Below are 26133 nucleotides of genomic sequence, written 5' to 3' on the forward strand. Positions count from 1 at the left end.
ATACAATTTGTCATCTTCCAGACAGCAAAACAACACATACACACAAACATTAAAAAAGAAGAAAGGGGCGGCGCCTGTGGCTCAGTCGGTAGGGCACCGGCCCCATATACCGAGGGTGGCAGGTTCAAGCCCAGCCCCTGCCAAACTGCAACCAAAAAATAGCTGGGCGTTGTGGTGGGTGCCTGTAGTCCCAGCTACTCGGGAGGCTGAGGCAAGAGAATCATTTAAGCCCAGGAGTTGGAGGTTGCTGTGAGCTGTGTGACGCCACGGCACTCTACCGAGGGCCATAAAGTGAGACTCTGTCTCTACAAAAAAAGAAAAAAAAAAAGAAGAAAGGAAAAAAGAATCAGAGCAAGTAGTAATGTTCTTTACCTTATGTGGCTTTAAATGCACGGTGTGACCCCTATGATTTTTTAAAATGAAATAAAGTCCCAATGTAATAGACAGGGGATGCCAGAAATGTATACACATTTTAGGAAAGGAAAAAATTATATTAAAATTATAATACTCGATAAATACTGATAACAAAAGATGAATGCAAGTCACATTTATAATTGCAGAAGTCAAATGTGACTTGAGGATGACCAATTCAATAGAATTTTCTGTTCTGAAAAATGTGTATACATTTTTTTGGCACCCTCTGTATTTGATTTCCTTTTGCAGACATTAAAAAAGAAAAATCTTCCCTTGTCACTAAGCTATAATTAATGCATTGTTAATTTGAGGGTGACATTTTATTTTTACCTTTTTCTTGGTTACTCCATAGTAAATGGAACACATAATATAACAAGGTTCAAAGTTGTTGCTTGGCGTGCTCGCTTCGGCAGCACATATACTAAAATTGGAACGATACAGAGAAGATTAGCATGGCCCCTGCGCAAGAATGACATGCAAATTTGCGAATCATTCCATATTTTTCATGTCAAATGGTCTATAAAACCAGTGTATGGTGACCCATGATGGCATTAATGTGCACAGCTATGATTTAATAATAAAAAAAAAAGAAGTTGCTTTGCCATGATCGTATCACAGCCAGACACTGGCTTCTGGGTGAAAGCTACTTTGATTAACCCAAGTACAGTTCACAACAGGTCATGAATCTTAAAAAATTATTTATCATTGGGCGGCGCCTGTGGCTCAGTGAGTAGGGCGCCGGCCCCATATGCCGAGGGTGGCGGGTTCAAACCCAGCCCCGGCCAAACTGCAACCAAAAAATAGCCGGGCGTTGTGGCGGGCGCCTGTGGTCCCAGTTGCTCGGGAGGCTGAGGCAAGAGAATCGCCTAAGCCCAAGAATTAGAGGTTGCTGTGAGTTGTGTGACGCCACGGCTCTCTACCGAGGGCAGTACAGTGAGACTCCGTCTCTACAAAAAAAAGAAAAAAAAAATATTTATCATTGCAGACATACTTTACCTTGTATACATCAATCTTAGATTCTAGTTGAAGTAATATTGTGGGAATTGGCAAAAATATAGCAGACACCAGAAGAAATCCAGTCAAAGGAGGCACAACTAAAGTTGGAATAGGCTCTAAGAGATGTTGTGAAAGGGGCAAAGCGTGTCTTAATGCCTCCTTTCTTTCAAGGGGCATCACTTCCAGGATCTCCAAGCATCTTCAGATTGTCTCCATCGTGGCCATGTGTAAACCATCAAATTCAGGTAATCAGGGCATGAAATTGGGGCATCCCACCCCAGTGTTGGAAAGGGGACAGCTACAGCCCTTCTGCATGGGAGCAAGAACCATGACCTTGATCCACATGGATGGCTCACTTATGATTTCTGGTGAGCTAACTAGTGTTTCCCTGGGAAGGAATAGAAAGGGCTCCAAATAAATTTGGGATATCTTTTCCAAGTGGACACTCTCCGTGTTCTTCAGTATATATGGGGAGATGACCAGAGAAAACTAATGTGTAACTATGTACAACTTCCCACCAGCTACAACTGTGGCGTTCTCAGAAGGGACAGAGAAACAACATTTTAAGTAGTAGTATGGCAAAACAGAGAGTTAAAATGAGAAAGAGAGATGGCCACTGTGTGGATTGGGAGTGCGAAGGGTCAGAACTAAATTTCAGAGGTGTGTGTACAAAGGATGAAGGGAAAGGAAAGGGAGATCAGTAGACTGTGTTCCGAGGATCGTCAGTGCAGGAGAATAAAATGATAAATGGCTAGGCCCGTTTGCCAGTCAGGATCATATCATAGTCTCTGTTTGCAACAACAAAGGATTTACAAGAAACAACAACTGAGCATGCCCATGTGCCATTCATGTAAGCACATGCTCCATCGGTCTCTGCTCCCAGGGGTCTGTCTTTGTTTCCTTCTTCTGTTGAAAGGTGATTTAAGCCCAGGTAGGAAGGAATGCGTCTTCTGAGTTTGAAGCTACAATAGAAGTGTAATCTTGCTTTAGTATTCTTGACATTCCTTGTTTTGTCCTGGACTTTGTCTGGGGGCTTAGCTAGACTGTGTAGGGGTGTATCATTTCTTAAGGCTGGGAATCCCTCAGCGAACAGAGGCGATGCAGTGGATTTAGGGGAAGGGTAAATCTATTGTTCCCTGGGCTCTAAGTGTACAGCAAGTCAAAGCTTACAAAAACTACCTCTGCAACTCAAGATAAAACACCAATAAAAATGACCAAACCCACTTTACTCAGTGCTGTGCAAGCTTTTCAGGGGAAATTACACTGGGCAGGTTGCAATGCTTGCTCATAAAGTTAAGGTGGGGAGGAATGTTCTAGTTTACATTCATTACAAAGGGCCCGTTAGGGTATTTCAAGCAATTCAGAGATACTTGAAAACCGTGTCACTATAAAGAGGAGCGCCCCCATCGCAGTACAAGTCTAGAAGTTCAGGAGTTCTAATGACACGTCTTCACTGCTCCAGGCGCTACTCTTCAGCTCCCCCAACCCACCTGCTGGAGCCAGCCTCATCCACAGCCACACAGTCTTCTACTGACTCACTGGACAAATATTTATTATGCCTCTGGTATGAGCTAGGCACTCTGTTATGCTTTGAGGGTGTAAAGATGAAAAGACACAGAATCCAGTGTGGGAGGGACATGTAAATCAACGATTGGAGTTCAGTGTGATAGCAGGCTGGATGGCACGGTGCCCCTGGGGACCACACAGGTGGGGGCATCCTGAAGGCAGCAGGGGAGCTGGAGCAGAGCATTCCAGGCAGACAGAGCACTAAGGGAAAAGATGCAAAGAGGTAGAAATGCACACAGTTCTCTGAGGTTGAGAAACTCAGGAGTGCCAGTTACATATGAAACCACAATGGGAGACAGGCCATCCACTCTGGGACAGGTTGGGGGTCTTAAAGACCATGTGCCTCTAAATGTTTTCTCATTCACTGGTACTTGAAATAGACCCATCTCTAACGGCTTTGAATTAAGGAACAAACTCTATTAATACTGAAATGTGTCTTTAAAGAGCACTGTGAGTCCACCAGCACCATAGGCTAGCAAACCCAGAGAGGGTCAAACATTAGACGTGAAAGTGACAGGGAGAGAAAAAGAAAGTCAAGCCAGGATAGTCTAGATTTACAATGAGCCAATTTAGTAGGACACTCAAAAGCAGGGGGGGTGGCCCGGGATGCTTGAAGAAATCTGCACCAAGAGAAAAGAACAAGACAGTAAAGTCATCACTTAATGTTATAGACACGTTCTTGGAATCAGCCACTTTCAGCAAAATGACGTCTGAGGAAGCCAATTTTCCAACAAAGGTTACATTCCCACTGGTGTATTTCTGGGCACAGAAAACACTTCTAATAATAAACATTAAAATAAGCAGGAGCTATACGTATATTTAAGAAAGATTAATAAAAACAAGTAAGATAATTATTTACCCAATTATCGCAGTTCAGAGTAGCAGGTGGCCAGAATCTGTCCCTATGCTCAGGATACAAGGTGGGCACCAGTCCTGGACAGGATGCCAGCCTGTCACAGGGCTTGTGCTCACATACACACCTGCACCCACACACACTGGGAGTGGGGAAACACTAGTTCACCTAACAGGCACAGTTGGGGATGTGGGAGGAAACTGCAGCACCCAGAGAAAACCCACCCAGACACGGGGAGAACGTGCAGACCCCACCCAGACAGCAGCCTGTCTAGGAATCAAATTCTTTCCTCATCAACATTATAATGAAATAACATCCTGCCCTGCAACAAGAAAGCAAACAGAACCTTAACAACCAACAACATTATTTGTCAGACAGCTATTTAGGTAGAAGTTGGGGACCAGAAGACCCTTACCATACCCACCAAACAGGGGAGAGGAAAGCCCTCTTTTCTCCCTTAGGTTGCCCTATCCTTTTCCCTTATTTTGTGGCCACAGGGTCAGTATCATTGTACATTCTTTTCTCTGTCCGCCTCACCAGGCAAGTAATCAGAAGCAGGGCCTCTGAATTTCAAGGGGCGTACGAATCACTCGGTGATCTGGTCAAAACGCAGATCTGTTCAGTAGACCTGCGATGGGACCCGAGAGTTTGCATCTTTCACAATCCAGTGACACTGAGGCTATTGGTCCAAGATCATGCCTGGGGTCACTGGGGTCTCGAAGGCCAACCTCAGGGACACATCTCATGCCTGTTCTCTGTCTCCATCCCTGAGCTGCTGCCTTAGTGGGGAGAGTTGCTTCTAGGCTCATGCTCTACACAGCCTTGGGTGACATTCCAGAAAGCAAATGTGACCATGGCACACCCTGTAACTACCTCCAAAAGAGGTATTTCTTTGCCGAAGAAGTTATTTTGAAAGAAAATATTTTGAATTTTTCAGTTTATTTCTTAATGCAGAAGCTTTCCTGAAATCTGGTGTAGAAAATGAATACACTCAGCACTGCTCTGACCAAAGCTGGGAAAGGCCGAGCATTCCGGAGTCTCGCTCGCTCAGCTGCCCTATCTCCTGGTCTTGATTCTGAGATGCCGCCCTGTAATCCTGGATTCTGCTGACCCAGAGGCCTTACAATTACATCCAGAAGCTGTTTCAGTCTGTAGCCGCTATGTACCTCCAAAGAGGTTACTTTCCTCAGTAACATGAATATGGAACGGCCTCCTCCCAGAGCTGCTTTTGAAGATTAAATTTGATTATGTCATAGCATGACAACTGAAGCATAGTAGGCATTCAATACATGTTCCACTCCCCTCAAAACTTTGACTTGAAACTTCTTTCCTCTAATAGAATAATAATCCTTCCGATATTGTTGGGAAGGATAATATATTGGCCTTATTAGTGTGAGTGGACTACATCTGGGTTCTTTTCCTATGAGCAGTCTTTGTTTTCCCAGGGTTGGGGATTGTTTGAAGAGTGAAGAGAAACCCTAAACAGCTGGGTAGAGGGGATAGAGGGATGGCCCTGCTGGCACACAGCTCCAAGCATCAGCCCTGGGCTGCCGAAAGGTGGCCTACTTTCACGGCAGTGCTTACCCCGGTCTGGTGCCTTGCGTATTAATTAACGTTGAATGTGTAGAAATTATGAACAAGTCAAAAATTACTAGATGATGATCTTTATTGTAGACCCAAAATGACAAGTGTGTACAATCAAGGGGGTCAAGCTTCCTAGGGTTTAGTCTCGTTTGCCTCGCTCAACTGCTCCTAAGAGCAACAGGGCTGAAGCATGTCTCTTAGACCTCCAGAGGCCCCCAACCTCCTCTTTACATCCTACAGTCCATACGGAATCAGCCCCTAAAGGGCTTGCAGTACAGTCTCAGATAACTGACTTTGGACCCTTTCCGGAGCAGTTCTTCCCTAACTCTCCACCACAAACAGGTTGCACAATAGATTGCAAGGTGCCCTCAGGCAGCCCAAAGAAGTGGTCCAAAATATACATGAACAAGTTGCTTTTCTCTGAACCGGACAGCCTATATGAAATCCGAACCTTGTTGCCTAAAGGATTTTGGCCGCTGGAGCTTCCTGGTGTTAGCTCAGGAAGCCAGACTGAGGAGAGGGAGCTCCCCTGGCTCTCCTCTGCAAAGCTTTTCCTCCTCTGGAAACTGGGTCAGTCCTAGTATGAGGCCACTGTGCAGGTGGCTTCCGGGGAGCCCCAGGAGAACAGCCTCAGAAGGTTCTATCAAGCTGCGGCATCTCAAAGCCCCCTGCAATGCTATCAACATAAAACAATAATCTGCCCGCAGAGTTAATAATTAGTTACAATCAGCTATAAGCCAAACACATCCCCAGCTCCTGCCGACAACAGGGAGGCCACGAACATGCCAGCCAGCTGGAAGGTTGGCGAAGCAGGTGCCCAGCAAATAGGGTGAACTGAAGCCTCCATCTACATTTGAGATTCCTGAGATTGTGATTGCCAGGAGGGTTGAATTCACACCTGGAACATACACGTCTTCTCATTCTCTTCATATGGAAATGTGTTAGTGCTATAAATTTGCACAGCAACAAGAACAGTGACCAACTATATTATTTCCACACACTGAGATCAATTGCAACAATTTGTGTAGGAATTCTCACCCAAAGCAGTTGGCTGTCTCATTGGCCTGGATGCTCCTGTAACAGGGATGGGTCATAATATTCCCTTGAGAATAGCTGCTGGACAGCTAATGCGGCACTCAGCCATGCCCAGCACTGTCCCAAGGGAGCAAATGAGTGTCTCCTTCCAGGTGTCGGGAGACACTCCTGGGTCTCAGCCTCACTGAACTTCACACCCTTAATGTAAAAAGAGTTTATAGAGGAGCCCTTTGCTAAGCACTTTATTACCCACGGAGGAGGGAAGTTGATATTATGGAAATGAAAAGGTTTAGTTTGGTTATTTGGTTATTCCTTAGATTTGCCTTTAGTTATTCTAAATGGTTAGCTGGAAAGGCCATTTCAGCTACAGCATCTAATTACAGTGTAATGTATAAACACAAAAACGCTTCATTTGTTTGTACTGTTAGAGGGTGACATAGTCCTCATAAACAAAATTTCCAGATAATTGTAATACAATCCCTGGTGCATCAAACATGCTTATATTGTAACCTTTTCTTTTTTCAGAGATGGAGTGTTGCTCTGCCTCAAACTTCTGGGCTCAAGGGGTCCTTCTGCTTCAGTCTCCTGAATAGCAGAGGCTACAGTTGCCTGTCACAACACCTAGCTAATTTTTCTATTTTTTGTAGAGACCAGGTCTCACTATTCCCCAGGCTGATCCCAAATTCCTGGCCTCAAGTGATCCTCCCCCCTCCGCCTCTGGAGTCACTGAGATACAGGCATCAGCCACTGCCCCTAGCTTATATGCATTTAGATAGATTTTTTTTTTTTGAACCATATCACATGTGCACCTGCCCTATTAATTAAACAGAGAACCAAGTATGAGAAGCCTTTAACATGATGGCTGTTGAAATAGTTTTTTCACTGGAACAATGAAAATTTTTGCTCCACTGGAGAGAATGGTCCCAAGGGTGAAAGGGAGGTATTGAGACCTTTTGTTCCTCTCCTCAGTAGACGCAGGTGGCTGTGCCCTTGAATTCTCCTGCTACTTGCTATGGAGTGTGTCTTTCCCTCACTTTCAGCTGTCATTTCTAATCTGCCTGAATAAGCTGAAAATGGGAAATACCATGTTCAGTCAGGTTGTGTTTAACGTGTGGTTTATGTGGCCTCCAAATGAAGGCTTAAAGAACCAAGTATTTCACAGTAAGGTATAGCGTGTGAGTTTAATGACATTGACTTTGTACATTTGGAAATGTTACTCTCAGCTGTCTTTGGTGTGGTTGAGGTCGCCAGGAAAACCACCTTGGGTTGGGTGCGAGCTTACCATACATTCCAGCTGGTTAAACAGGTGGAACCTATTATTTAACAAGCCAGCCAGGAAGTTATTAGCAATGGTAAGAAGTTTAGCAGTTCCAGGTATAATTGTGGGCAATAAGGATTCAGTTGTGACAGTGGAAGAACCTGAGATCCACATGCCGAGCCTGTGGGTTTCCTCATTGCCTGAGGAGGAGTGGGGAAGAAGGAGGTGCCCAAGGTGTCCAGCCCCAGACTTGGAATCATCTCCACTGTGGGGTGGAGAAGAGTGCTAGAAATTGCCATGCGCCTCCTTAGGTTAACAAAAAAAGAGGAAAATAAAATACAAAGCTTATCTGTATTTAAAGAAATAAAACTAAGACTTTTAGTACTTCAGAATTAAGTCCAGACTCCCCAACATGTGGCACAATTCCTGTTCTAGCCCTTTATGAGGCCTCTTTTACCACTCTCCCCAACTCTTCTTAGAATGCTCCCACCACCACCACCTACTCTCACTCCTCAGCCCCACATGTGCCCCTCCCTCCCCACCCTGTAGGAGTGCTGTGTTCCTCATCTCAGGTCACAGGCTCAGTGGACCTGGGGACAGACGGTTCAAATCCAGTCCCAAGACCATATATTGACTTAGCTGGCCCCTCACTTGACCATGAGGATCTAAACGGAAACTGTGGGTCACTCATCTCAGCCACTGCAGTGCCCAGTCCAGTGCCTGCTACAGAGATGCTGAATTAAAGTGGAATGAATGAATGAATGCGCATTTTGATTTATGAAAGACTTCAGGAAACGTCTGGAATGAAGCCCCAGCCGTCTTCACAGTTTTATTGTGGTGAGAGCCGAGGGTGGGGCAGAGAGGAGTTAGGACTGCTTGTTTACAAATCTTAAGTTTAAGCCTCAGGCCTGTCTAGTGCAAGAAGAATGGGGACAGACAGCTTCTCCAGGGCAGCTTCCCTGAGTCATGGTGGTGCCTTGGCCTGTCCCCACTCCACTTGCTGAACCTACAAATGGTTTTACCTTGCCCCTGGTGGGGAGGGTAGGAAACAGTTTAGTTTAGAAAGAAATTGTTCATGACTGCTGACACTGTCCCACAAACAAAGCATTTCTGATTCATGACAAATGCCTTTGTGTTATCTATAGGAAAATTGTGAGCTGTTTTTTTCTACTTTTCTATTAATACTTTTTTCTCACTGCATTTATTTTATTTTATTTTTTTTATTATTACATCACAGCTGTGTACATTAATGTGCTCATGGGGCACCATACACTGGTTTTATAGACCGTTTGACACATTTTCATCACACTGGTTAACATAGCCTTCCTGGCATTTTCTTAGTTACAGTGTTAAGACATTTATATTCTACATTTACTAAGTTTCACATGTACCCTTGTAAGATGCACTGCAGGTATAATCCCACCAATCACCCTCCCTCCACCCATCCTCCTTTCTGTCTTCCCTCCCTCTCCCCCTTCCCCATATTCTTAGGTTATAACTGGGTTATAGCTTTTCTATGAAAGCCATAAATTAGTTTTATAGTAGGGCTGAGTACATTGGATACTTTTTCTTCCATACTTGAGATACTTTACTGAGAAGAATATGTTCCAGCTCCATCCATGTAATTAATATTTTTTTATTTAAGGTATAACTTCGAGGCTATGAAATGCACAGATCTTAATGTTACGATTCAATGAATGCTGACAAATGTATATGCCAATACGAACCTACACCCTAATATTTCTGCCACCCCAGAAATTTTCCTCATGTCCTTTCACAATCACCCTCCACTGCAGGGTGATTTTGGAAAAGTAAAAAAATATATATGGTGCTGACTTTTATTGGTGCTTGCACGCTGCTCAAAACTAACAGGCATATATGAGTGAAATAATTAGAAATCAACACAGTAAGACATGGATTTAGAGAGGAAAAATGAGTGAAAGTGTGTTCTTTGGGCTATGTTAAAAATTTGGATACCCAGGCCCACCCAGCCCCATTAAATCAGAATTTCTTGGCATGGGATCTAAGAATACATATTTTAAATAGAAGTCCCCAGAAATTCTGATGGGAATGTGGGCAGAGGGTGGCACAAACTACACTGTGGAGACCAAAATGGTCTGTTATGTCTGGACAGAGAAAATTATTGATAGATGAAGAAATGGAGTGTCAGAGAAGTTGAATGGCTTTTCAAGATCACAAAGTAAATTCATAGTGTGGGTTGCATTTCTGGGAGAGAAGAAGGAAAGGCTGGGGCCATGGTCGTCCACGCTGGCCCAGAGAACCATTGGCCCCTGTGTAGTAGGTGGAGGTGACCAGGACCCAGAGCCCAAGCCCAGCCTCAGCTGCCTTCTGGCCTTCACCCTGTTCACCAGAAAACAAAGCACCTGCTCACCCCACCTAGTTGCCAGACCTCCACAGACCCACAGCCCCCAGGACTCAACTGTTGATGACACAGTCTGCTCTGCCTGATTTTTCTCTTGTCTTGACAGTGCATTCCAGAGATGAAGCTGCTCTGTGGGAGGGTGGCAGGCTTGCTACTGGTTGACAGAAAAAGGTCAATCGGATGATTTATCACCCAGTGGAATTCCACCTTTCCATCTGCCAAATGAACAACGCCATTGACCAGCCATCCAAGTGGGATCACATCCAGCCATCCTGCGTGCCACTGCCACACAGGCAGCACTTTGGTGGCATCTCAAGCAGAACTTTCATTTCTTTCCTCACCCGGACAAACCCAAACATCTGATAAATCATCAGAAGGAATTGTCATCCTGATGAGTCTTTGATCTTTCCAACTGTCAGTTTTCAGGCAATGTGTGGGATTCCCTTTGACAGGACTGTGGAGACAGGCAATGAGCTTGCACTCTTCAGAACAGTGCAGTATCTCTAGCCCTCGGTCCCATTGCCATCAACAAAAGGTAAATGGAATGAGCAGATCCCACTGGCCTGCTTAGAGGGGGTGCCAACACCAGGATGCAAGGGGACACAGGACCTGAGAGCAGCCAAGAGGCCCTGCTCTCCTCCCTCACTCGAGGGCTGTGACATGCATTGCTCATTCACCATGGTGACAGTACACCATCTTTCAGCCTCTAGCCTCTACCCAGCTCTTCTCCCAACCCCTGACAACTCTTACCCCTCTCAATATGGATCAGTGAAATGGGATTCCATACAATGGTCCCCAGATTCACCCCAGAAACATCTAGGAGGCCTACTGTGAGAAGAGGTAGATGGAGAGGTATTGGGAATGTAAGCACTCTTCCCTGGACCCTGTGGGATCCTCCTGCCCCATGAGCCTAGGCAAGCTACTTTAATCTCTGGACTCTGGTTTCCTTATTTGTAAAACATAGGGGTTAAATTAAGTTGGCTTTCAGCTCACTTCCAGTATTATGGGTTACAGTATACCCCTCCTGAGGACCTTGAATTCGTTTTGTTATGTTTTGTTTCCTATTGAATGTAGATCTACTGGCGTATAGTCCAAATGGGCAAAGGTCTAGCAATCATTCCAAGTAGGAGGGTAAGCACATGTTTATACGATTCTTAAATGGTAGAGTTCTTTCCGTGTTTATCTTTGCATCCTTAGGACAAAATAGGTGTTCAATAAATGCTTATAAAATGAATGAGCAACTCATATAAAAACCAGGGTTCTGTGTGACCTACTTTTGACTTGCTCTCCTGTTCAGAGGAACAATGGGTACTTACCAAATGACAAGGAAAGTCATTGCAATCACTATTGCATCTCTTGAGAACATTTCAGGAGGTCGGATTCACAATCCTCAGAAACCCCTCTTGAAGTCCCTGCCCTCTTCTCTCCAGGTGTCTTACACCTGTTGTCCTTCATGAACTTCTTCCACTAATCCTCACTCTCAACACGCCTTTTTTCTTTTCTGCATCACAAAAGCCAGATGTGAACAAAGGAAAACTGCATTTCCCTCACCAGCCTGAAGAAGCAGAAACAGACAAAATTGTTTTTAGCAGATGGGGGAAGGGTTGGAGGAAAGGATGTGTAAGAGGACCAAGGAAGAGGAATACAGCAGCGTCTCAGGTTACAAAATCAACATTCATAAATCGGTAGCCTTTATATATACCAGCAATAGTCAAGCTAAAAAAACAGTTAAGGACTCTATTCCATTCACAGTAGTGCCAAAGAAGATGAAATATTTGGGAGTTTATCTAACAAAGGACGTGAAACATCTCTATAAAGAGAACTATGAAATTCTAAGAAAAGAAATAGCTGAAAATGTTAACAAATGGAAAAACATACCATGCTCATGGCTAAGCAGAATCAACATTGTTAAAATGTCCATACTACCCAAAGCAATATACAATTTTAATGAAATCCCTATTAAAGCTCCACTGTCATACTTTAAAGATCTTGAAAAAATAATACTTCATTTTATATGGAATCATAAAAAACCTCAAATAGCCAAGACATTACTCAGAAATAAAAATAAAGCAGGAGGAACCATGCTACCAGACCTCAGACTATACTACAAATCGATAGTGATCAAAACAGCATGGTACTGGCACAAAAACAGAGAAGAAGATGTCTGGAACAGAATAGAGAACCAAGAGATGAATCCAGCTACTTACCGTTATTTGATCTTTGACAAGACAATTAAAAACATTCAGTGGGGAAAAGATTCCCTATTTAACAAATGGTGCCGGGTGAACTGGCTGACAACCTGTAGAAGACTGAAACTGGACCCACATCTTTCACCATTAACTAAGACAGACTCTCACTGGATTAAAGATTTAAACTTAAGACATGAAACTATAAAAATACTAGAAAAGAGTGCAGGGAAAACCCTTGGAGAAATTGGTCTGGGCGAGTATTTTATGAGGAGGACCCCCCGGGCAATTGAAGCAGCTTCAAAAATACACTACTGGGACCTGATCAAACTAAAAAGCTTCTGCACAGCCAAGAACACAGTAAGTAAAGCAAGCAAACAGCCCTTAGATTGGGAGAAGATATTTGCAGGTTATGTCTCCAACAAAGGTTTAATAGCCAGAATCCACAGAGACCTCAAACGTATAAGCAAGAAAAGAACAAGTGATCCCATCGCAGGCTGGGCAAGGGACTTGAAGAGAAACTTCTCTGAAGAAGACAGGTGCACGGCCTACAGACGTATGAAAAAATGCTTATTATTTTTAATCATCAGAGAAATGAAAATCAAAACTACTTTGAGATACCATCTAACTCCAGTAAGATTAGCCCATATCACAAAATCCCAAGACCAGAGATGTTGGCGTGGATGTGGAGAAAAGGGAACACTTCTACACTGCTGGTGGGAATGCAAATTAATACATTCCTTTTGGAAAGATGTTTGCAGAACACTTAGAGATCTAAAAATAGATCTGCCATTCAATCCTATAATTCCTCTACTAGGTATATACCCAGAAGACCAAAAATCACATTATAACAAAGATACTTGTACCAGAATGTTTACTGCAGCCCAATTCATAATTGCTAAGTCATGGAAAAAGCCCAAGTGCCCATCGATCCACGAATGGATTAATAAATTGTGGTATATGTATACTATGAAATATTATGCAGCCTTAAAGAAAGATGGAGACTTTACCTCTTTCATGTTTACATGGATGGAGCTGGAACATATTCTTCTTAGTAAAAGATCTCAAGAATGGAAGAAAATGTATGCAATGTACTCAGCCCTACTATGAAACTAATTTATTGCTTTCACATGAAAGCTATAACCCAGTTATAACTTATGAATAGGGGGAAGGGGGGCGTATGGGAGGAGGGAGGGTGATTGGTGGGATTACACCTGCGGTGCATCTTACAAGGGTACATGTGAAACTTAGTATATGTAGAATATAATTGTCTTAACACAGTACCTAAGAAAATGCCAGGAAGGCTATGTTAACCAATGTAATGAAAATGTGTCAAACTGTTTATAAAACCAATGTATGGTGCCCCATGCTCGCATTAATGTACACAGCTATGATTTAATATTAATAAAAAAATTTAAAAAAAAGAGGGCCAGGGAAGAGTCCTATTTGTTAACCTCTCTATTGTGAGTAAGTACTGGTGTGAGTGAATGGATACTGGGGTGTTGTTGGCATCATCAGCTGTGAAAATCAGTTTCCCACACATGAACACTTTTGAAGAAGTGACCTAGGTGATTCAGTTATGGAAGGAGCCAGACAGCGTCCCCAGCCTTTTCACCTCAGCCTAAGATCCATCGTTGTATTCCTGTGCCACTTAACATTTTAGTCAATGCCCGGCCACATAAAGGGGCTGGTCCTATAAAATGACAACACAGTATTTTTACTGTACCTTTTCTGTTTAGCCATGTTTAGTTACATAAATCCCACTGTGTTCCATTTGCTGACAGTGTTGAGTACAGTAACCTGCTATACAGGGTTGTAGCCCAAGAGCAGCAGGCCACACCATGCAGCCCAGGTGTGCGGCAGGCTGCGGCATCACACAACATGATGAAATTGTCTAACACCACATTTCTCAGGATGTTGCCCCATCCTTAGGAGACATCTAACTGTTTATACCTTCATTGCTCTAAATTTCAGAGACTCGTGGGCTTCAGTCAATTAACAGCAGAACGAAGCAACTTTAGGCAGCCATTCAACTTTTCCATGTGACTGTTACATCCAGAGGGTGAAAAAGTATTAAGCAATGATTCTGCCACGTTGGGCTGGAAGAGGGACTTGGGGAAGTTTTTTAAGCCCCTTAGTCTCAGTCCACTCTTCCATTACGTGGAGATAGTTAGGATTATATGGAGTTTCAATGAAATAATAAAATACAAAAATTTTAACATAAGTCTTGGCCGATAGCAAGCATCCACTAAATCTTCGTTATTATTGTTAAAATTACAGTGATTCTCTAGCGTTCCTCTGAGCTTGAATAGCACATGAGTGTTGTTTGGCCCAAAAGCAGAGCTTCCTGGGTAAAGGAAGTAAGTAAAATACGTGCAGGAAGCCAAAACGTTGGCATTTGACAGTGTTGAGAATGGGAAGGGGCCTCATCAAGTGCTTGTTTGAATATGTAATTCATCAGGTATAATTGGGAAGAAAAAAAATACATGCCATAGACCTGTGCAAGAGGAAATAAGCATTCAACACTCAATTAGTCCTAGAGGATTTCCCTACTTCACTGGTCAAAGGTGAATTTTCCCTGCAGGAAAATACAAGGGCAAGAAAGCCCTTCTCACTTGGTCACGGATACTGCAACACTGTAGGTCAGGGGCGTGGCACGAAGGCCTGGAGACAAACCCTACATTCCTCCCCACTGTGCTGAAGGCGATTTTTACAGCCTTGTGCAGAGCCGGTAGAATGCTGGATTCTTCCACCTTTAAGGCCAGCCGGGCTGTGTAACAGCAGGAGCAGTTTCCAATGACTTCTTCACTTCCAGCTGCTTCTCTGTTTGCTTTCTTGTTACGGCTACAAGGAAAAATTCCTCCTTTGTTTATTTGTTTGTCAGTATCTCTGTGAGATTATGCCAGCCCTCTGCCAGGCTCTACCCTGAAGGAACTCACTTTACCGCCTCTGACCTACCTGGTGGTAAGCCGGGACTGTGGTCTTTCCTCATTCCATCCTAAAGAAGCAAAAAACGGAAGGAACACACACATAAGGAACTTTGGAGTGCAACCAAGACTGAAAGATTAATCTGTGAAAATGGGACAGTTGAAAAATCGGGGCTGTTGAAAAAAAAAAAACCCAAAGCCCTGAGATAATTGCAGCACAGGATGATCTGCAGCCCCTTCCGGGTCCAGGGAGCCTCAGATGAGACTGGTCAGATGTTCTCTTCCCTCCCTTTCTCCTCCAGCCTTTGAGATTTGTTCCTACCAGCAGATCTTGGAGGGTGGAATCCTTAAGAAGCTTAATTAGTCAGTCTATCAAAGGGGAAAGCCTGGAAGCTCAAAGATTTGCTTTTTCATTGTGAGTAGAGTGTTTTAAAGAGCCTTGAAGAGCTCTGATAAAAACCCACTATTGCCCCTACTTGGCTTATCGAATTTCTACTCTCATGAGATAAGAGGATCTAAGGAAGAGAACAAGGGCTGTGGGCTCGGCAGAGCTTTGGCTGCATCTCTCTATTTCCTAGTTAGGTGGGTGATGGCAAGTGATTTAACTTCCCTGAGGCTCACTTTCATGACCTGGAAATAATAATGACAAAGATAATAATAAGTATATTATAAAGCTGCTGTGAAAAATGAATCTGAGATAACAGATGACAAGTCCTCGGCAGCATCCGGCACGGGATAACCATTGATATCAGTAACCATTGATACTAGTTACCAGGAACTGCCGGTTGATAGACTGGCCCTTTAACTCTTACACTGTGAAAAGTTCTTGGTTGGGACTTCAACGTGTGGCCTTTCAGAAAGGAAGAGAACCTAGCAGCCTATTAGCATTCATTGAGCCAATTTCTGTGGTGAAATAAGTATTTTACTCACTAAAAACATAATGTGGGGGTCGGCACAGTGGTGACAGCACAAGCCACATACATCAAGGGTGGCAGGTTCGAACCCCGCCCAGGACAGCTAAACAAAAATGGCAACTGCAATAAAAAATAGCCTGTAGTCCCAGCTACTTGGAAGGCTGAAGCAAAAGAATCACTTAAGCCCAAATTTGAGATTGCTGTGAGCTGTGATGCCACAGCACTCTACCAAGGGGTGACATAGTGAGACTCTGTCTCAAAAAAAAAGAAGAAAAAGAAAAAGAAAGAAAAGAAAAGAAAAGAAAAAACAATCTGGTTACTGTTTCGAATTCAGGAATAATATAATAATTGTCATAGGAATAGGCATACTAATTCAAGCAAATAAATAAAACCTCTAGCATTTTATTCTTCACTTCTAAATAACTGGAAGTTCCTGAACCTTTAAATATATGATAATGAGAAGTAGAATTCATAGGTTAGAATTTTCCTTCTTATAGATACTTTATAATAAATCCTATGCTAAATGAGGTGAAAGCTATGTTGATGAGTAGGATGTAAGCACTCCAATTTGTACAAATAATCAACACATTGAATCCCATAATGAAATGTGTTTATGATGTATGTACAAACGACTTAATAAAAAAATAATAAATCCTATTCTTCAGACACTGATCATATCAGATTCCCAAGTGCAAAAAGTTGAAAATGGGATATAAGACAAATGTGATTTGAAGAGGGGATTATTTCTCTTAAGAGACAAAAATGCTAAGGGATGACAGTTTGATGCCCTGCCTTAAGGAATTAAAGACTCTTCTATGGAGGAAAGCAATAAGCAGGTTTTGTTTAACCATCACAATGCCATTCTTCCATTCACAAAGCAAGCATTTATCTGTCTGTTTCAGGCACTGCGCAAGATGTTGGGGATACAAAGATGAATTAGACATTCATTAGATGTGGTCTTGGCCCTCAGGGAGCTCTTGGTAGGGTCAGAAGTGAACACAGCTAGCAGGCTAATGCTAGCAGGGATCAAAGGGGACAATGGACTTGTGACTGCACTGTGGTGGGAGCTGACTGAGGAGGTCCCCTCCAACCAAGGGTATCAGGAAAGGCTTGATCAAGTACAAAAGAGCTTTTGAATTGGTTCTTACAGAATGAATGGAGTTTGTTAGGAGGAAAAGGTCAAACAATAAAAATCCAAGCAGAGATAATGAAATGAAGGAGTAAAGGTACAATAGGTATTCCAGGTGTAACAGTGGTGGATGAGCCATAGTGTGTGTGTGTGTGTGTGTGTGTGTGTGTGTGTGTGTGTGTACCCCCCACTAGCACTCAGGGCTAGGAACATGAATAGCCAGAATTGACTGCGAGATGTTTAGAAATGAATAAGAAACCAGTAAGAGGGTTGGTAGGTCCAACAAAATGAGGAATTTCTTTCGAGATGCAAATACTTGGAACATATTAGCTAGGCAGCTCCTCTCTGAGCTTTGCAATGCTGCCCAAGGACAACAAGAAAAAGAAAGATGCTGGAAAGTCAGCCAAGAAAGACAAAGACTCTGTGAGCAAATCTGGGGTTAAGGCCAAAAAGAAGAAGTGGTCCAAAGGCAAACTTCAGGGCAAGCTCAACAACCTAGTCTTACTTGCCAAAGCTACACGTGACAAACTCTGTAAGGAAGTTCCCAACTATAAGCTTATAACCCCAGCTGTGGTCTCTGAGAGACTGAAGATTTGAGGTTCCCTGGCCAGGGAGCCCTGCAGGAGCTCCTTAGTGGAGGACTTGTCAAACCGGTTTCAAAGCGCAGAGCTCAAGTAATTTACACCAGAAATACCAAGGGTGGAGCTGCCTCAGCTGCTGAAGAAGATGCATGAACAGGTCTAACCAACAGTATATTGGAAAAATAAAACTTTATTAAAAATATGAAAAAAGATGCTAATACTTGAACATTGGGAGAGTTAGGAAAGGAAGTGTCTCAAAAAGCAGAGTATTCCTTGATGAACCCTAGGACCAGAAAAGTTTTGATAAATTGAGGTAAATTGTGCTGTGTACCTGTTTGGCCTTCTTTAATCCTCCATCTGCATGTTTCTGGAGAGTTTTTGAAGTTAGGGTGGAAATTTAATAGCACATTTTTTAAAAATCCACGTAAGGTGGGTGTGTGACTCCAGCAGTTCTGTGAGGATGTGAGATGTTGTAGAACAAAGGCACACCTTTTTCTCTACTTTGGTTTAATTTTTTTGTTTGTTTCTTTTATTTCTAATTTCAACAGTCATACGTGTTATTATTTAAAATGTGGAAATGGAGGCTTAAAGAAGGAAAGGAAACTTTCTGTATATATTCTACATATAATACACATGGATTATATGTGTAAAAAGTAAATTGGATTTTTCCTTTTGCTTTTGTGCTTCAAAATGGTTTCCCATCTGAGAGATCAGATAAAAATAAATCTCTTCTATTTTCTTATAGTCCTTATATGTTTTTAGTTTTCAGATTTAGCTCCTAAGTCTATATTGGATTTATTTTAATAAATAGTCTTAGGGGGTATAAAATCATGGTACATTTAGGAGCCTTGGGCCTATTTTTCCTATTAAGCTACTCATTTATTCCTTCATCTTATCATTAGTTTTATCCATTTCCTGTTTTTGTAGTTATCAACAGTCAGGCATGTGTTTCCTGGGTGGTTTTCTTGCAGTCATAATAAAGTGCTATTGCTAAAGCCATTCCTCTGCTTCTGTTATTTCTGTCCCCAAATTGGCTAACAGGGCCTTGGCCTTCTGCCCCACTGGCCACCTCCTCAAGTCTGCTTCTGTTGCCAGCAGCTTAGAAACTCAGAGCTTAGCCTGGGGACATGCCCCCATTTGAATCTCTCTGGAGGGTTTTAGCAACATCTGCTCCTCTGTCTGCCATGGTCTTGTACAATATCTCCTGAGGCCCTGTCAAGCTGCGGATGGGTGAGACTACCTCAGAAGATATCGCCCACCTACTCTCAAACCTTGAACAATGACAGACCTTCAGTCCTCCCTTAAGCAAACACCATGCACAGGGATACTGGGTGAATGAGATGCAGTCCCTGCTCCCAAGGCACTCTCTTATCCTTTCAGAAGGCTCCAGAGGAGCTGCCCACTTGCCCGACCTCATGGGCTGACATCATGGGAATCTGCCCAATCTCACGCAATTTACTCAACAAATATTTGTTGAGCTCCTACTATTTGCCAAGAACTGTGCTGGGGGCTGGGATACAAGACTTCAAGGAGCTTCCTGCTGAGTAGAAGACATACATAAATAGGCGGTTACACCACTGCAGGATAAGAGCTGAAATAGGTGAAAGCATTAGACCCTAGGTGTTAGGAGTTTCTGAGTTTCTGAGTGATTGACCCTCTGCCTGCCAAGGACTTATCAGCTGTCTTAAGGACACCATTTGTTTTACTGCCAAAGAAATAGCAAAGTCAATTGTAATCTAGTTCACCTGACACCCTTTTCAGACTTGCTCTGAACTCCCTGCAGGCCCAACTATTAGAGTTAAGGAGGAAATCAGCTGGGGTGGATGAATGAATAAATAAATAAATGGTTCAAAGTATTAAGGGAGGTAAGGGATCAGTGAATGATTTGGTCCTCTTAGCCAGGAAATTTGTCTGGCTACTTGCTTTCCTAGCAGTCAACGCCAAGAGCAGCAGCCTGGGAAGAGATAACACAAACCAGGCACCAAAGAAATGTCTTTTCCTTTTATCCCAGTGACCCAAATCCATGGGCCCCACTGTGTTTGTTTTGACTTCTTGGCTCTGAAGCCTAGGGCAGCTGTTATGTGGGGGGCTATTTAGTTGACAAATCTTTTAATGGGCAAATTAGCAAGCAGCTTCTGTGCTCACCTGATAGGTCAGAAGACAGCCTTCAGCCACACACACAACACTGGAGAACAGGCTTCCCCCTTTATCCCAAACTGCAACCAAACCTTGATCACTCTGAGATAAGGTCTCGGAATAATCTGAGCCTTCTCTATCTACCTGTCCGTTTAGGTATTGGGGAAAAGGGAGGAAGGATATTGAAGGAACGTGAAAGGTAAGTTATGAACATAGCTGCTTTTTAGCAATTTTCCAAGTAAATTTGCCAGAAGAAATTGAAATTGAAAATAAGTTTTAAAAATTTCTTTTGAATTTTGATGGCCCCTGAATATTTTTCTGGGTCCCATTAAGATAAGTGACCAAGAGTTAGTTTTAGAATAGATCTTTGCATCCTCAAAAATCTCTTATTTTGAGATTTTCTTTTCCATGCTCTTTTTTCACCCATCAATTGACTTCAAAGCTAGCTGCAGGGTCGCCTTTGCAGTTCTAACACCTGAACCTCATCCCCAAAGAGATAAGTCCCCTTATGCCTAATAATTCACATTTGTTTTTCAGAATGTGCGAGGGTACACGTTTTGTTTAAATACTTGCTTTTGTACAGAGGAGTCCAAGTTATAAGTGTGCCCTTCACCCAGATAGTATGCACTGTACCCAAAGGCTGTGAATTTACCCCTACCCTCTTCTTGCCTCCCCCCATAATTCATACTTTTTAACCACACAATATTGTCATTCTAACATGAGTGTTGAGGTATAGCGGATGATCTATGCATGTGAGCCCATCCTGTTGCTATCCTGGCTGCTGTCCCTCAACACCAATTTTCCAGGCATGTATTAAAGTACAGCGTCTCACACTATCACACTGTCAAAGTAATTAGAATCATAAAGTTTTCTATCTTCAATTCATCACTGCTCAGTGTACTTTTCTGCTTTGCTTAAGACTGCACATGGGCTTCTGGGAAAGAGAAACTAGTAAAGATTTAGATTTCTAAGCAACAGAAAGTTCTAGACTCATTTAGTATTCCCCATGCCACAGTTTCTTCATAGATAAAACAGGATAATTCCCAGCTTATGGTGCTGCTGTAAGGGTTGGAGGTAACCTAGGGAAGGGGCCTTCCAGTAAGCTTACTAAAAAGAGGCACTCAACAATTAGCATCCATTATTATCATTATCATGGTCATACATATCACTTGCAGTTTCTTATTTTCTACGTTTTAAGTTGTGGCCCAAGCATCTTTGATCCAGAAAGAAAATGTTCCAAGCAACTGCTCTGTTTCTTCCTGTGGTTGGTGGTGCAAGTACAGAAACAAAAGAGAAAGTGGCTGGGGCAATCCCCTGACACAGCAAAAGCAGTGAAATCTAACCCCCATTCCTATCCCACCTTCCTACTTGATTTCTTTTTTTATCATACGTATTTCCTACTCCTTTTTTAGCTCCACTGCTTTGTCTTCCTCTTCCCTCTGCTCTTCGTTCTCTGCTCTGCTCCCAGAGTTGCCACAACTACAATGTGTGCTCTCAGCCCTCAGCTTAAAGAGCCCTGAGTCAGTCACTGATCAGGAAGTTGCCTGAGCACCAGGCATGGAAGGACAGGCAGGCCTTTCATGGATGACCGCACACACTGGTCTAGGCTGCCTTCTCAGGGTGCCCTTGGCTTGAAATTCCATTGTCTGGAGTCTAATTATGCATCCCTGGGGAAGGAGCCAGACCCACTGTCTTCCCTCTGCCTCCCTTAGGAAGGTTCCTTGGATAAAACAAAAAACACTACTTCCTTCTTCTGTCCAAGATAAACTGGGGATTATCCTAGTTTATCTATGAAGAAACAGAGGTGTGGGGAATACTAAATGAATCATTTTTCATAATTATAGAATTATTTCAAAATAATTCAATAAATGAATGATTTGCAAAGAGTTTCCCACCACTATTCTTATGAATCCTCAAAGGGAAGCTTAATTGCTAGCTAGGCTTTTGTTCCATTTTAAATTTCTCTAAGGTCTCTTCCTGTACAACATCATTCATTCAACATGTATTATTAATTACTTATCTTGTGTCAGGGACCATTCTAGGCTCTGGAGACAGAGCATGATATAACTGACAAAGTCCACATCTTGATGGCATTTACATGGCAGCAGAAGGAAAACAAGTAATAAGCAGACGTGTAAACTCTGTGAAAGGAAGAGGACCAGGTCAGGAGCTACGGATGAGAATGGAAGATATTAAGAAAAAGGAAGCAGGCATGTGAATACCAACAGGATAGCATTTGAGGAAAGACTTGAAAGAAGGAAAAGGTGAGTTAGGTGGGCGTCGGAGGAAAAGCATCTCAGCAGAGCAAATAGTAAATGCAAGAACCTGACATGAGAGAATGCTTCAAGTGTTCGAGCAACAAAGAGGAAATGAGATCACATCAGAGTAAAGAATAGGGGAGCGGCAAGAGATGAGCTCAGAGACAAAGCCAGGCACAAGTAGGGACTTGTTGGCCACGGTTAGACAAGTGGATTTTGTTTTCAGTAAAATGGGTACTATGTAAGTTTTGAGCGGATGTCTGATGCAATTCACCTTATGTTTTTAAGGGATCATTTAGGCTACTTATTGGAGAAAAGGCCACTAGGGAGCCATGGTTAAAGAGCAGAGACAGTTAGGAGCCTATTTCCAGAGCCCAGACAGTCGGCAATGTTGGCAGTTATTAGTGGTGTAAGGTCCACAGAGGCTGTTTTGCTCACTCTGTCCTCCTACTGACTCAGACAGAACTACAAATTCCTCCAAAAGATACACAAATTCATATCAACTGTTTTTACCGAAGAGTTTCTCATGAGGACTGAAGACCTAGTCTCTCCATATAAATATACATACAGCAAACCATGTTGAAAGCATCATTTGACCTTCATGCTCTCTTAGCCACTTTTTGGTTCAGGGCTTTCCTTCCTGCATCCTTGCTCCCTGTCAACTTAAGATGCCTTTCCTTTCTACCACACAAAGAAATTCATCTCTTTGTGTAGCTCTTACTTCCAAAAATCACAGCATCAAATCCCCCATAGCATCTGAAAAACACAAAGTTCCTTTACCTTGACAAGTTATATACTCTCTTCTTTAGGCAATGTAGGAGGCCATCCATCCTCTACTTGAGTTTTTGCCCTCTCACTTTCTACTTCAAACACTTTATCCGAAGTATTTTTTCCAAAACAAACTCTGCAGGTTCAAATTTTTTAACATCTTATGGCTCCTATATTTAGCACATGTATATCTTTTAGCAACTCTGTTTGTTCATAATGATGCCCTCCAGTAGACTTAAACTTCCTAAAAAAGAAAAATCAGTCTCATTTATCCCTATTCATTGAGCATTAGCTCAAAATTTGTCACCTAAGAAAAGTTGGTGCAGTAGAACTGAATGGACAAAAACCTTTAGTTTGTTATCTTTTGATGAACTGTGATACCCAGATTTGAATCCTATGGATTGATTTTTTTTTCCCCAGATGTGTAAAATTGCACACAAACTAGGAACTCAGGATTTCAAAGAGGAATTCAAAAGTTTAAGAATCAAAAGGGCTTTTTCATGTTGGACCAAGAGGTGGCTGCGAACATTGAAAGGCCCTGATAGCGGAATTTGTGGCTTTGGCAAGATTGGAATCATGGCAGGTCCAGAAAGTGATGCCCAATTCCAGTTCACTGGTTTTAAAAAATATTTCAACTCTTATACTCTCACAGGTAGAATGACTTGTGTGCTGGCCACATATGGAAGAGTTGCTTTGATAATCTTATACTTCAAGTTAAGATCTAATAAAACTCCAGCTGTGAAAGCAACAGAAATGGATTCTAAACTGTAAATTGCTTTTCCATGCCTGGAGAAGCAAATGTCACCTCATCATGTGATACTCAATTTGTGCAATAAATTATGAACCTGGAAAAAAAAAAGTTTAAGTATCAATAGGTTTGGGCCGAGACATTAATAAAATCCTTATCTTCTTCCTCCTTTTCCTTCTTCCCTTCACCCCTGGACAGTTTGCACAGGCTGCTTTGTCAATGAAATTGCCTGCAGTATTCTCAGGGGGGAACTGTCAGTGTTCCATGGAGAATGGAAACTTGTCAGGGGTGGGGACTAGTCTCTCCATGTTCTGCTCAGCACCTGGAACATCGTGCTCTTGGGACCACTCCAGGATATACGCTCTCTCCAGCAATTTCTCTAGTTGCACTTAGTAGAAAGTAGAGGAATTACTTAATTCTGTAGGTTTCTCTGACCTGCAGCATCTGGTTACAGATCTTTGTACAAAAGGAGCCCATACCTACCCCCATCTTCCAATCAACATCTCTTGGATGTAGGGTCGGTAATGAGAGCAGCCATAGTAAACCATTTCATGTCCTCTGTAAGATAGGTCTTTAAAAAGGCACCTTGCAAAGCATAGCAGATTTCTAGCATCTAGGCTTATCCATATATAATGCCAAGCAATTAAACTCTTGTTTTTTAATATTACTATGTATTTAAAAAATAATACACAAGGAAACTTAATAAGGAGTCCTCAAATTCTATGGTAGATAGAATATGAGCTACATAAGGTTAAGGGCCAGATTCAATTTATCTTCATATTCCTGAAAACAACCTTGTAGGCTGCATCTTATAGTAGGGGATTATTGACTTTCTGACTACATGAATAAATTATCCCCAGTATGTTTCCTCCAAGCTGGCTTTATCTTACTAATCATAGAGGAATTATGCTTCATCGAGTTAAGATAGCCAGGGAATAAAATCTCACAATATCCTGTAGTCTTAACATTAAATTTGGGTGCCTAGTAATTCTTCCTGCTGGAAGTGTTTCTGACTCTCTTCTAGGTCTCAGCAGCTATTACAGTATACAGTTGGAAATTGTCATATTGCTACCCCATTCCCATTCCTTTTTCTTAAAGCACTCAAAAAAAAGAAATATTTTTAATCCATCAGAAAAATCCTAATTCGATGCTTGGATCCTGAAGCAAAGGCTTGGTTAGTGAGTTCTTGTTACTACCCCTACGAGGTGGACAAGGCTGTTAAGTTGTAAGTCTCCCATCAGGTGACCTGGCTCCTACAACCCAGTAAGTGAGAGACAAACTGGCTTTCGATGCCTTTCCCGGGGTAATATAAATGAATAAGGCAAAAGGAGGCAGGGCAATCTCCAAAGCAGCAAGATAACCTGCTAGCTACGGGGAGGGCTCCCTTCCTGCTATTTCCTAATGGTAGCACGGAGGAGAAAGGTGAAGCCTCAGTTAGTCAGGGGAAGCGCCCAGCTTATAGCTGCTGACTTCGTCTTCATAATAATTACATAGTAACAGCTCCAAGGGCAAATAACCCCTGGCTCCAGGGGGGAAAAGACCAGTATGGGGGTAATATAATTTGCAATATGGATTTGGGTTCCTTTCTCTATTGAAGAGATAGCATTCCGAAGTTCAGATCTTATGAGTAATAATCAGGAAGTTATTTCCCTACAGTCTACGACAGAGTAGATATACCAAGATGAATGTGGGTTCTGGCTTTCTGACTTAGGGTTCACCTCTTTCAAATTCAGAATCACACAGTCCTGTTTGGCAAGCTGGGTTCTCTGCTGAATAAAAGTGCTACAAGGATAGGGAATACAAATGCCACTCCCATGAGTCACACCGAGGACACACCTAGGCCTTGAGCCTCACTGAAACCATTCACTAGACACCGGGTGCCTTCACCCTGATGTACTTCTTCCACAGACTGATTTCATTGGAGATTGGCTTCTCAGTTTTTGACTTATATGGTCACCAAGAGGACTTCATTCCCAGTAACCTAATGGGAGGCAAATACATAGAACATGACTATCGCCCATGGAATTAACTGAAGTATTACTGCGGGGCATGTTTGATGGCAATAGGTATGTGCTCCCAATATTCATCTATTCCTCAGAGCCAGTAATGCTATGTTCTTACCCATCACATTCTTAAAACTGCATCATTGTAAGAAAGAATTCTAAATCTCATGAAGCCAGGGAGAGAAACCTAATGGAGAAAAAAGGAGGGGAAATATAAGTTAGAAGGATTAGCAGAAAGATGAAGATGCATTTCATCCATTCATGTGGTTTCAGTAGTTATTGGTCCAAAAAGCTTTTTAAAGGAAAAGAAAAACCACTTAGAACTTTCTCACTCAACTCAGAGTACAAATACATATGCACACACACACGCACACACATACACACGTTATTAAAT

General features: G+C 42.5%; 1 protein-coding gene, 1 non-coding gene and 1 pseudogene across 2 annotated transcripts; all 3 read left to right on the forward strand.

Annotated features, from left to right (window-relative positions):
- The first annotated feature begins 811 nt into the window (after window positions 1–811).
- Window positions 812–918, forward strand: LOC128595012 (U6 spliceosomal RNA). Its single transcript, XR_008382708.1, has one exon. It is a non-coding gene; the product is annotated as a U6 spliceosomal RNA (small nuclear RNA).
- A 16684-nt stretch (window positions 919–17602) lies between these two features.
- Window positions 17603–17979, forward strand: LOC128593320 (40S ribosomal protein S25-like; annotated as a pseudogene).
- A 5526-nt stretch (window positions 17980–23505) lies between these two features.
- On the forward strand, window positions 23506–23759 carry LOC128594737 (ATP synthase membrane subunit K, mitochondrial-like). Its single transcript, XM_053603631.1, has one exon. It carries the CDS (start codon window positions 23565–23567, stop codon window positions 23757–23759), a length of 195 nt encoding a protein of 64 aa, XP_053459606.1. The 5' UTR covers window positions 23506–23564.
- The last annotated feature ends 2374 nt before the right edge of the window (window positions 23760–26133 follow it).

This window comes from Nycticebus coucang, chromosome 9 (assembly GCF_027406575.1).
Source record: "Nycticebus coucang isolate mNycCou1 chromosome 9, mNycCou1.pri, whole genome shotgun sequence".
NCBI classification, from domain to species: Eukaryota; Metazoa; Chordata; class Mammalia; order Primates; family Lorisidae; genus Nycticebus; species Nycticebus coucang.

Excerpts from the sequence above, each read along its gene's own strand:
- LOC128594737 (XM_053603631.1), top strand. The coding sequence starts at position 23,565 with ATGGCAGGTCCAGAAAGTGATGCCCAATTCCAGTTCACTGGTTTTAAA.